A 12,673-nucleotide genomic window follows, 5' to 3' on the forward strand; every position below is an offset into this window, starting at 1 on the left:
AGTCGACGTACACTCGATGAAACTGCTAGAGCGAAGTTGAGAGAGGAAGATAGAGGAGTGGGAGTGAAAGAGAGGAAAGGTAGAGGGAATCCGCGAAGACGGCGTAATCTGATTTATGTTTGACTCCGGAGGACGAGCCCTGAAGAAGAACTTTTTAAGAGATTGACTTTCAGCGAGAGAACCCAGACCGGTTGAAAGTGAGAAGGGGTGGGGGGGGGGAAACGGTGGTGGGCGAAGGAAGGACGGGAGAGAGTGAGGCTGAGCAATCGAAAATAAGGGATCGGGGTTCGCGGGGGCGAGCGAGAGTACTTTAATAGATTCCGACGTTTCGCTCCGCGAACTTCGTCAGGGGTTCGGAATATCTTGAGAAGCGCGAGGGAGGAGGGGGAGGAGGAGAGAGAGCGAAAGAGCGATGGAGGAAGAGACGGGTCTTCTCTTTCTTCCGTACTTTTTGCGCGGTTTATCGCGAGCGCGGGGCTAGATTCGCCGGTCTGATTGAGTCGGGCTCCAAATTTAATGCCGGAATAATCAACGGTCTGCGAAATTAGATCGCGATCGCGGGGGGGGGGGGAGCGTCCCCCCTCTCCCGGGTTGTTTGTAATTAGTTGAGGAACTCTCGCTAATGATGCGTAACGCTCGTTACATCTATCGTTGAGAGTCTGTGGGAAGAGACGATCGATTACCGTGGTACCCAAAGCAATCACGCGGGAAAGCTTCCAGTTTTGAGACAACATAATTCTACCAGTTCGGGGAACAAAGAGGTTCAAATAAATAGAAAAAGGTCTCGCCACTGCGATCTAGCAGGCTACAGTTTGCTATAAATCTCGCTAACCGACGACAGACATGTAATCATTCCTCGTCATTTCTTTTAATAATTACAAAAGAATCTTTTCTACGATATGATACCTGTCACCGAGACTTTTTAATTTACTTCTATGAAGAAAATAATGCTGAGAATCGAGTAAAACTCTCACGACTAACAATTTCGGATGAAACTTTGTCGGCCGTATCTCTTTGCGGCTTGGGGGAGAGGGGAGGTAAGAGAGTTATGCGAGTCACGCGGGTTTAATGCTCGCGGCTGGACCGTCGGACCGCCGCCAGTTACCCTTCTGGATGTTGGGGTTCTTCTCTTCTGGAAACACGTCCCACGGGCGCCTTAAGACGAGATCACGCTGGAAGTCCGCGGTGATTTAGTTAAAACCACCTTCGGCGCTCGCTCAGTTTCGCGAGTTAACGTTCGCCAACTTTCTTTATGTGCGAACGCGGTGGTCGTACACCTCCGGGGGATGTTTTAACACGACTCCCTAACTGCACACCTACAGTCTCGCTATGCCGTATCACTTTCAAGTGATCGCGATGAATCACCGCGCGAAGCTAGTGACAAGATCTTGAAAAACGCGAGCCAAATGTATAAACGTATAGCTGTTTAAATGCATGTGTAATTAAAAAAAAATTAATCAATTGAAACAATAATTAGAAATTAAATAAAATAATTAATTTGGTACACGATTTCCTCCGTTAATTTCATTGTTCTCAGATTCTTCATTTCACTTTTGTACCTTTTTGCATATCGGACTTTCAGTCGAAAATTGGTGTCGGCGAGTCGAGTGGCGATTGCAGTAATTATATGGTATTATATTGCAAGTGTTTTGCAACGCAAGTCCATTTGCTTACTTTGCTTCCTTTCTTCTTCGATTCACTTTCAACCTGGCCGTTGGTATCCGTCGCGATTAATCACAGGTGTTATTCACGAAAACGACGAGGACACGTGCGATTGATTAAGAAAGCAAGCAAAGTAGTAGCTGCGGTCGTTCCGGTGCGGTTGCGGGTGCGGGGGTATTACAAACATATATATACATGTTAGTAAAAACTTGATGAGTTTATTATAACGTTTGGATATACAAAGTGGGCTACTGGTTAGTTCTTGTAGGGCAAGCTGGGAGTTTCTTTAATCGTGCTTCTCCGCGAAGAGAGAATTTACTGACGCCGTTGTTTATCTATACTTTACTCTCGATTTCCCTCGTAATTAACAACGTCCTCTATTTGAACAATCTAAATTGTTATAAACCGATATCATAGAGTTGTGCGCGGCGGTCCGACAGTTTTGTTAGGCCACGATTCTACCAAGTCGTTCTCGAAGGATCTCTGTTCCCTGACAATGTGAGTAACAATTATTCTCATGTGTATACTTAAATTCTTCCCTATTGTACAAATTTTACATTTTCTGACAGCTCCTGAGCGATGATTGTATCTGTCGGTTCTAACTCTGGTTATCTAAATTCTCCTGATTAATTTACAGAACGATTGGAGCAACTCAACAATACGCTGCAATTTCGTATCTTTGGAGACTAGTCTTACTAGTTTTATTCGTTAGACTATTCTTCTCTTCTCGTACGTTTATCGTTTCAAATTTAGTCTTGTCCTACCACCGACGCGTTTTTTCTCTGTTAACACACACGATTAGGCATACTCTTCTCGACTACGAATTACGAGCACCGGGGCTTTCGCCTATCTAACTACGAGCAACCGCGTTATTTGCAGTTTCCTTTCTAAGGGATATATGATCTCGTTAGAAGCCGCGGCTATTAGCGATTTTCGAACGTGCTTGTTCGGGGGTTGTGTGCATGTGTGTTTCTCTCTCAGTAGCGCAGAACGGAATGCGACCTGTTCGGCGGAGTACGTTCAGTCAACCCACCTCTGCAGTGGCCGAAGGCCTGCGTGACCACGTCGGCCTGGTGGCCGCACGCGTAGAGCCGTAGCTCGCACTCGTTGTCGTAGGTCTGCCCGTCGCTGCCGCACACCGGTACGGACGGCACGTCCGCCGGGCAGGCGGACGGACAGACGCAATGCACGCCGCCGATCTCCGTGCAGTGGCCGCCCGAGTAGCACTCCAGCTCGTTGCAGCTCGTCGGTATCGGCGGTGTCATGTCCACTGCGGAGCAAAGCGGATTATAGCGCGATGTTAGTAAAATCATGGCGTCGTCGCGAGACGGCGGTCGAGCACGACCGCGTCGGACCCGGAAGATACCGTCAGATCTACCTCGAGCGCAGATCTTGAAATGTATCTTGGCGTTGGGCGGTCGAGAGAGAAATAACGTTTGACGCGAGGCAAGTTAGTGCGACGCGCGAGTAGGCGATTCGACTTAATTCAAGTTTGAAACGAGTTAGAAAAATAAATCTTCCTTTGATTTTCTGCTTTAACTTTTATAAGGGTGTGTTGACATATTTAAATCTTAGCCGTTGATCTGCGCTTTTTCTATATTATGATAAATTCAAACCATTATTATTACACATGTGATACCTGAATAACAGCCGGTACGCGTGAGTATCTTGTTGTGGTCGTTGCAGATTGTGCACTTCTGTCCCTGGATATCAGGCTTGCAGACGCAACGTCCTGTCATTTGCTCGCAGTCCTCTCTGACGGAACCGAATAACGAGCAGCCGCACGCTACGTTCAAAAAGAAAAAAATTGACACGCATTAATTTTCCACAAACAATTAACGCTTCTGTGATATGTATAAGGAATAAATACATTAATCGGTTAATTACGCATACACCATTAAATTCGTAGTGTCAAATTATACTCAATTTGAGTCTTTTTCAACTATCCCTATAGGTCGCCTCTGCTCCTACTCAATATGTCGTTAATTTAATAACAAAACTAATAGAGTTAAAATAATACTGTTTTGTGTTGAAATAATAAATTTCGACACACATGACAGTTAAAAATAGCAAAATGTTATTTAACTCAAAGTATTGGTTTAAATTTTGTCCCTTAATATTTAACAATATCAATATCAACAATAATGAAAAAGAACCCTGTAGCCTAGAAATAAATTTATCAGGCTTCAATCTGTGCGAGAATATATTCTATAACATATTTTACGCAAACGCTTGTGGTGACATTCTCTGTACGTCAATATTACATCATGTACGTCCGCGTCAAACGATTACGCGAAGTACTGATCTCAATCTTACGTATGCATCCCTGATGGCCTTCGCTTATCTTCGGCAGCCCCCAGTAACCCGGCATGCACCTATCACACTTGAGACCACCCACGCCCGGTTTGCACTCGCATTGACCGGTTTCCGGGTTGCAGGTGTCGGACACGCTGCCGAGCCGGTTGCAACCGCATAAACTCGGGCAGCCCGCGCCGTCCGGGCCGAGCGCGGCGGTTTTCCCATCTGGGCAACAGCCATGCCACGAGTCCGCGCACTTTACCACCTGGATACCGTGAACTGAAAAAGACACGCAACAGTGAGCGTCGCGGAAACTTATAGGACACGTTGATCCTGCGGCGCAACTTTCTTGCGGCCGAGGGAGTCGCGTCTTGTCAGGAAACGTTCTTGTGATATTCTAGAAGATATCAAACCGTAATATATCTCTCGAAGGTAATTTTTATAAACTTTAATATATAATACATTTTGATACGTGGGGATAAAGAATTGGCATCTATCTAGACACATCAGATATTAAGTAGTTATCGGACCGAAAGTCATTTTCTCGCTGACCTTTCTTGCAGCAACGTGCGAATCGCGTTGTCTGATGGCAATAAGTATTGCTAGGGCAGTCTTTGCGTTCTGGTCCACTACCGCAGTCGTACTCTTTACCCTCGGAGTCCACCAGTGGGGGATCGCCGTTGCAAGGCTTGACTTCCATGCCTGCGCGAACGTCATCGTATGAGCGGAAAGCTTTTTTAGAATCGCGATATTGATTTACAAAGTCAAAGCAACTACTATACATTAACCAAATTTAACTTGAAATTCGTTAGTAAGAAGCGCAAGAAAAGCGTAGGAGGAAGTTGATTGCTAAAAGACAGCTCTCCGTCCGTCTGTCGTCTCGATCAACTGTGATCTTCTCTGAAAGTTCCGAACCTTGACAGAGATCGAGGGGCCGCAGCCTGAGCTCCTGCTGCCTCTGGCAGGCCTCCATCTTCATGGCGCAGAGGGAAGAGTAGATTCTGAGGTCGCTGCCGCAGACGGGCCGCATGTTCTCCGGCGAGATGGAGGCGCAGTCGAACCTGCAGCTGCACCTGGGAAACTTGTCCGGGCCGAGCTCGCAGGTCGCCTCGAAGTCGCAGTGAATGTCCTTGCACGCCTCGCGCTCCTGCGTGCTAGTTATGTCGGCGATGGTGGTGACCACGCGTGTCACCGCGGGCGTCGACTTGGTCGCTGTTAGAAGCGGTTAGAAAGCGGGCGGTTAGAGCAATTTATCGTTAGAGCGTTAGGCGAGGCGGAATCGTTAATGACATGCGGTTAACGCGACCCGGATCGGCATTAGAGAGCTAAACAACCGTCTCGCTGCTCGATCGCGAACCGTCCCGAGCTATTTTCAATTACGACGCCTTGTATACGGGAAACGGCAACTTCTCTAAAGATTACAGGGGAGACATGTGCGAGATGTCTAAACGTCTTTGGAAGTTCATAAGCGTCTCGCGCCTCGAGCGTTATGCTCAAAGGAGTTGCGGATCATGTTACGTCAGACGCCCAAACTCGTTGTCAAGCCACAACGACTTTTCATCAACATTGCCTGAGATACTCAGCGCACCAAGTATCTCCAAGTGTTAAACATTATACGTGATAGCTTCCCCGCGGCCTGATCTCGTATCTTCAAGTTGATACGCAAGTAAAATATACGCTTGATCGCGAGTTTTACGGCTGTATTTTTGCTATTAAAATTTTAGGCATGTTTTGCTTACATCACGTTCGCGCTGGTAACAGGCGCGTGGATTAATTGCGAAGGGATCTTTGCGAGTGGAATTCGCGCGACGTAAGAAACGGGTAGATAATTTCGATAACGTACTCAACGCCGCTGCGGCCAATCTCTCGGCGCAGTCACCATAAAATATGACGTGCAACGCCGGCAACTTGGGATCCCTGCCGCAGGCCGCCTGCTGCAGCTCGCACTCGGACTGGTAAGTTTTCGCGTCGCTACCGCAAACAAGCTCGCCGCTGCTCTCCGGACAGACCTTCGGGCACACGCACACCCCCGCCACGCAATGCGCCCCGTGATCGCATTTCACCCTCGCGCACAGTTCTGGAAAACATGAAGTTTTCTCTTCTTAGCTAGCTCGTAGTAGATGAGTCACGGCTATAAATTCTGAGTTTCCAAAACAAGTGGACGGATAGCTTTCATAAAAGCATATATAGGTATTATGTGTGTATATATATATTCAGTAAAATCTAATTTTTAAGATATCAAAAAATACTGTCTAAAAAATGTGTAAATTAATGAATTTTATTATTGTGTTTTACTTTTATCAAAAATTTTCGTTAATATTATTAACGTAAAATAATATTTCCACTATTTATGTAGTATTATATGCATTATACGCTACTATAATATCATAATTACTACATTGTATACAGTATTTTTGTAGCTATCTCTCGCAGTGGAAAAGGAAAAATAAAAAAAGATTCTTCTATTTCTATTTGATCGCGGTATTAATGCATCTGAACTCATTGCATTAGCTCGTATTTGCAAGGTATATAACATATGCTGCTTACCGCAGGCACCCACGTAGCTAATGTTGACGAGGGTCTGGTTCGTGCACGACGCCTTTTTCAAGCTGCATTCATTATCGTATGTCACTCCATCGGATCCGCAAACTTTTTCCGCCCCCGGCGGTTCCTTCACCTGTACAAAATTACAAATTTGATTTTAATTGCAATAATAAACGTGATCGTTCATGGCAATAAATGTATTTGTGTGAAATTAAAAAAATTTGATCTCAAAATAGAATCTTCGCTTTATAATATTTGTCGCAAAATGCGACATGGACGTTAAAAAAGAAATATTTATATAGCTTTGTAATAGGAATATGCTATTTACTTTGTGTCCTCCTTTCTTGCACGTGGAACGGGGATTTTCGTCCAAAACGATAAAATAGGACCGCGAGCACGGCGAAGAAGCAGCAAAGGGTAATATGGAGAACAAAATAAAAAAAAAGCAAAGGAAATTTAAAAACAGAAGTTGAAAGAGGAAGATGGAGTGCGTGTCTCACTTGTTGCGCGATACAGGGATGCAGGGGTGCGTTTGACGGACAGTAGGGCGAGGCCGGGAGATCGGCAGGGAGGAATAAGGGTCGCGCATTGCAATAGCACAGGAAAGAGCGAAACTTAATTAGCCTGGCCGTCATATTCGCGGCTCCTCTTGTTTGCTTAATACACGCGCGTTTCATGCACTTGCCACCCTTCGCCGGCTGCCACAGTTATATTGGTCAGTTGCGCATGTACAGGGTGTCCCAGTGAAAACCGTTCGGTCAGCAACAATTTATTCCTTGACAAATATAAACTCAATTCTTTTTACGAAAGTTCAACGTATGATTACAATGCATATTGCTGCGATTAACGCGCGTAATCAATCTCAATCCTGATTATTTATAAAATGTAAACATAATTGCTAATTATTGATTATTAAACTGGATGATGATAAATAATATTTAAAGCATAATTAATTGCAATGAATTGGCAATTAATTACTAGACAGTAACTGTCACAGAAGTAATTGGTAATTTATTTATATATAAAGCAATTTGAGTCTTTCGTCTGGAATATTTAGTAATATAATTGCGCAAATAGGGAAGGAGTATTCATTTCATCTAATTGAAATTCGGAAGAAAAGTATCCGCGTGGATGGCTTTGGCCGTTTTCGCGAGAAAGACGACGGTTATTATTACGGCTGTTCAAAATACAGCCACATCCGGTATGCGGGCTGCGGCAAAGTTTCCGCCGCGCGAGAGGGAGAGAAAGAGATAGACAGAGAGGGGAAAGAGAGAACGTCCGCGCGATTTAGTTGGTTCTCTGTTAAGTTTAATTGACGTCAGTCAGCTCATTTTCTGAGGTTAATCCGCGTGCATACGCGGGCCCGTGGCTCGTGTTTCATTAAGAGGATTATTGTGCGCGCCCGACGCGTTGTTCTCTAACAATTATTCTACCTTCGAATTAGGAGTAAAACCATCTTGCTTAAATCAATCATGCGGATGTCGTCACCTCCTCTTAATTCTGAAAGGGCATCGCGATAACTTGGCCAATTATACGATACAATCGCGAAGATACTGACTCTTGTTAAGATTTCTCGTTTACTCTCTATCAGACTATATCTCTGTATCTTAGAGATAAAGGATCATATATCCATTTTTGAACATTTCGGGAAAACAAGGTTTAAAGTTTTAAATAGGAAAATGATAATTTTTTAGATATAAAATAAAAGTAGCAACTTGATTTATTAAGTTTTCAATAAAGTAATTTAACTGATATGTTTAATAGTGCAACTGCCAATGAAATGCTGTACCTGGTTTAAAAATTAGACACTATACAAATTTTCAATACGATTTTTTTCTGAACATTGTATCTTAGAAACTAGTAATAATAGACCTAAGATGCTTTATCATTATACAATTTAAGCTTTGTTATATTAAAAAATGTATTAATACATTAACTCCGTTTTGACAAAAACTGGAGATGCAATCTTTTATTTTTAAGATACAGATCTGTACTTTGCGCAAAAAGATTTGAAAATCACGTAGAGACTTAATATCGTAATTCAGGTAATTTGAGCGACTTGCAGTCGGTCGCGTAATCGACCTCGCGTTATTTTCCACGGAAGCACGTTTCGGGATTCTCGTGCTTGCGGGCAGAGAGAGAGAGAGAGAGAGAGAGAGAGAGAAATCGCGTCGTCGACTCCCTGATACTTCCCAATAAGCATCCGTGACCGACCGGCGAGTGGACTTTCTGTCCCGGAAGAGTATCTTGCGGGAGAGTCGCAGGGCTCGGCGGTTCTCGGCACGAAGCCTGCCAATCTAATCCTTTTCTCAACTCTTTTTCCTCCCCCTCCGACGTTGAATGCATCCCTTATTCCTTTTCCCGGGCCGTCTCCTCACGGACGGTCACGGAACGACATCGAAGGAATTCGGAATTGTTCGCCGTCTCGTCAGCAGGACGCTCCGCGAATCCGTGAAATCCGAGCCACTTCACCTATCACCGTCGTGATCGGCTGAATTTTCCGCGGAGCGGGTCGCTATCTTGATGAACCAACATGCTTTCCATTCTGAATGCACGATCACCATGACGAGGCAGGCGGGAAAACGCGCGCGAGAGAGAGAGAGACACACAGGGAGAGAGAAACTGTAATATCCGCGCGTGCAACCGTATACGAAAAATTATTTATCGGAAATCGATCCGGGATAGGCAAATAAATCCGCAGAGATTGAAGTCCCATGGAAACGAACCGGATTTTAATATATCGGCGCGCATCAAATCGTTACTATCAAGCGGTTATTAGCGGAAATAATATAAGCATCAGAGAGAATCATCTCAAAAATCGCGAGAAAATAAACCAATTTGTTGGAGAAGTTCGCTTATCTTTTATTATACATTTTGCTTTGGACGCGAGAATTTTTTTTCATACGGATCGTATAAATTTTTGTAGAAGTTGTGATCAGTGTCTTATACATGTCACGGAAATAATTGTCAGAACAATGGAAATTGGTCATAATTCATTTAGAATTTCTTTGCTAAACTCACATGCGCGTCGAGAGAGAAAATGCATCGGACCACACCCGGCGAGGCTGTGTGGATGAATGGGGACAAAATGTTAATTAAATTTCTTTCTTCACACGCCTGTTTCTTCGTCGCGTTGCGGCGCTTTGAAGCACCGCTGAAATTTTCGACGCTTTGCGAAAAAGACCCATCAACTATTGACTAATGAAACATGAAAACGCCATTCATGCCGCGGGAGAAGGCTATAATAAACCGGTCGGCGTCGTGAAACGCCGTTAATGGAAAGTCCTGAAAATAGCGCATGCAAATGCACTCGATCCCCTTCTTTTCTCCCCTTTTCTCCCTCTCGCCCGTCGCGTCGCCACTTAACGAAGCGGCTTTCTGCTCTGTTGCGGCGCGTAACATCGAACGGTCTTGGGAAAACGCGGAATATCGCTGCTGGCCGAGAATGCATATATACGAGTGCAAGTGCCGCGAGCGGGACATTCATCATCGCGAACGAATATTTTACGTCGGTTACGCTAACAAGCGAGCCTCGGCGTGGCGAATCGCCACAAGTATCTCGAAACAACGAGATTGTAGCGTGTGACCGTATTCCGTATCCATTTTTTCTCAGCAGGAAAAATTGATGCCGATCCTTGGCTAATTGTATCAATATCGCAAAATTAATTTATTTATCGTATCGAGCAGTGGAGAAAAAAAAAGAGAAATCGTATGAAAAGTCATTTTAGGAGGGGACAAATATTTTTTTCGTTGGTAAATTTAAATATTGTTTTATGTTACTAAAAATATTCACACGTACACACATATATCTGTTGATGTAGGTATTTATTTTTTTCGATAATACGATTTATATTGTCTTTTATCGGACAAATGCAGAATATTTTCGGAGCACAACATATTTGTTAAAATTTCGTTAATTTTGCATTAATTGATTTTAAAATAAAATACTAACATAAAATACTACAGATATATTTTGTGAAAAAGATTTTTTTTCTCGCAGTTGTGAGAATTAATTCCTAAATATTTATTTAAAAGAATTATCAACATATTGGTATGACGAATACGCGCTAATAATAATATATTGTATGTGGCGAATTTAGTGAATTTGGAATTTTGCAAGGGGACTGTCAATCTCGGATTGAGAGCCATTTCTCTCGACGTTATATTTTCGCAGGAACACAAACAAGACAGGCGCGACATTTATAAAATTTCAGTGATTGAAATGGCGCGAATGCAAATGACAATTCTGAATGATCCAAACAACCCGAACGTTTGATTTAATATTCTATAATGCGCGTCACGTGCTCTCCTGATATATTTACCTCTGGTCGCGTTATTCATTAGAGCATTTGTAATGCGTTTGATGACGTTATTAATATATAACATTATGTAGAAATTTGGAAAAATAACAATGCAGATATCTTTGTAACATGTTCGACAATTCTGAAATATCTAGGAGACAACGTGCGAGGAAATTTAAATTATCGGTATTAAAAATTTTATGATTTTTTAAAATTAATATAATGTAGCTTTAGACTCACCAAAGGTTCGCACTTTGAAGGACAGACGCATTTGGCTTCTCCGCCCTTGTCGCTTTCGCACTGGCTGTAGAATTCGCACTTCTTGTTCTCGCAGCCATCTGTGAACAGATCGGTGACGATTGAAACTCTACGTTGTTCTGCGGCGGTTGTCTGTGTGGGTTCAAATGCAGATTCGACTAACACTTCCTTCGGTTTCGTGACACTCGCTGGGGCCACTAATCACGCGCCACCCCTTGACCATCCCGACGGAAGCGGGCCGGCCTCTGACCGCCTCAGGATAACATTAATAAAGATTCTCGCGCGTATTTGCATAACGGCATCCGTTTCGAATGGAATTTTCAGCGGCGGCGGCCGGGAGGAGAGAAGAGTAGTCGAGACAAAGGGTGGTACCGAAATGCGAGCCGACAGAAGTCGAGGGTGGGTGGAAAGAGTGGAGAGAGAGAGAGAGAGAGAGAACGACGGCGCGGTGGCTTGCCAGTCGCGAAATTATCTTTAGAATTCATTGAAATCCACGGCGGATGCGAGGGAGGACGGCTGGCAAGGAGAAGCGAGCAAGGGGGAGAATACGAGAGGGATTCACCCCCCGTCGAGACGTGTCGATGATACTCTCGCGGCTTGGAGGGTGACTTCTCTCTGGCTTTCTTGAAAATGGGCTTGAAAACGGGACACCGCGGGCGCGGAATCGTCGCGCGAAGCGTGACTAGAAATACGGCGAGAGGGGACGGGGAGGAAAGCAACGCGCGAGGAAGCGCATGCATATGCAACGTGCATGCCGCGGGGTAACAACTCATATGATTCCAGCCGTGGAACAGCCAACCAGACGTTGCAAAATCACCGGGCCGCGCGCGATGCACGAGACCGAATTCTACGGCACGTTCCCGGCTCGATTCCTAATGCGAGCCCGAAATTGGTAATGGAAATCGTCCCGCCCTCTTGCTCCCCGCGATTCACGGGAGATCGCGCATATCTCGAAACTTTTGCCACCTCGGATGTAATTCTATTATCACTGCAAATTTGTCATAGATAAATATTATAGAATGTTATATGTGTGAAATCTTTATATATATCCAATATTCTATGAATATGGAAACGATGGAAAGGATTATAGAGAGTCAAGAAGTTTAGTATAGCAGTATTCGAATCCTAAAAAAAAAAGATAAGATAATATAATACAAAATATATAAATATTGCATATAAAATAATAAATATATAGATATAACATATATTGAAGTGTGAATATACTATATAATAAAAGTACATATATATATAAATATAAGACATATATACATACACATTTACACATATATTCTTTTCAAAATCCGAATATTATTATACTAAACTTTTTGGCATATTATAATCAATTCCACTACGTGTTCATGTTCTTAGAATCATGGATTGAGTTTACTTAGAAACTTCATATGATCCATAATATTGTATACGTATAAAATGTTAATACTGCAAACTTTTATAAAATTTCATTATTATTCTTCATTAGTTCTAACAGTTTTCTACTCCTGCGTCCTCCTCTACGTTTTTAGATACGTATATGCTGCCGTGTTCGCCTAATATTAAAAGCAAAGTAACCTTTTCCGGCGCACTCGCCGAAGGCACGTGTGTTATGAAGAAAG

At 43.5% G+C, this 12,673-nt stretch overlaps 1 protein-coding gene across 2 annotated transcripts in view; it reads right to left on the reverse strand.

Annotated features, from left to right (window-relative positions):
* Window positions 1-12,673, reverse strand: part of LOC139768102 (agrin-like) — a 41,481-nt gene that overhangs the window by 15,393 nt on the left and 13,415 nt on the right. For both annotated transcript variants that reach the window (XM_071697946.1, XM_071697945.1), the window contains exons 5-12: window positions 11,046-11,143; window positions 6,508-6,637; window positions 5,804-6,037; window positions 4,876-5,172; window positions 4,513-4,662; window positions 3,979-4,239; window positions 3,302-3,448; window positions 2,696-2,932 (exon numbers count right to left, since the gene is read on the reverse strand). In XM_071697946.1, the coding sequence (XP_071554047.1) occupies window positions 2,696-2,932; window positions 3,302-3,448; window positions 3,979-4,239; window positions 4,513-4,662; window positions 4,876-5,172; window positions 5,804-6,037; window positions 6,508-6,637; window positions 11,046-11,143 (1,554 nt within the window). The remainder of the gene's footprint in view (window positions 1-2,695; window positions 2,933-3,301; window positions 3,449-3,978; window positions 4,240-4,512; window positions 4,663-4,875; window positions 5,173-5,803; window positions 6,038-6,507; window positions 6,638-11,045; window positions 11,144-12,673) is intronic.

The sequence above is a fragment of the Temnothorax nylanderi genome, unplaced genomic scaffold, assembly GCF_030848795.1.
Source record: "Temnothorax nylanderi isolate EJ_2023f unplaced genomic scaffold, tnyl_v1.0 TNYL_tig0014_pilon, whole genome shotgun sequence".
NCBI lineage: Eukaryota > Metazoa > Arthropoda > Insecta > Hymenoptera > Formicidae > Temnothorax > Temnothorax nylanderi.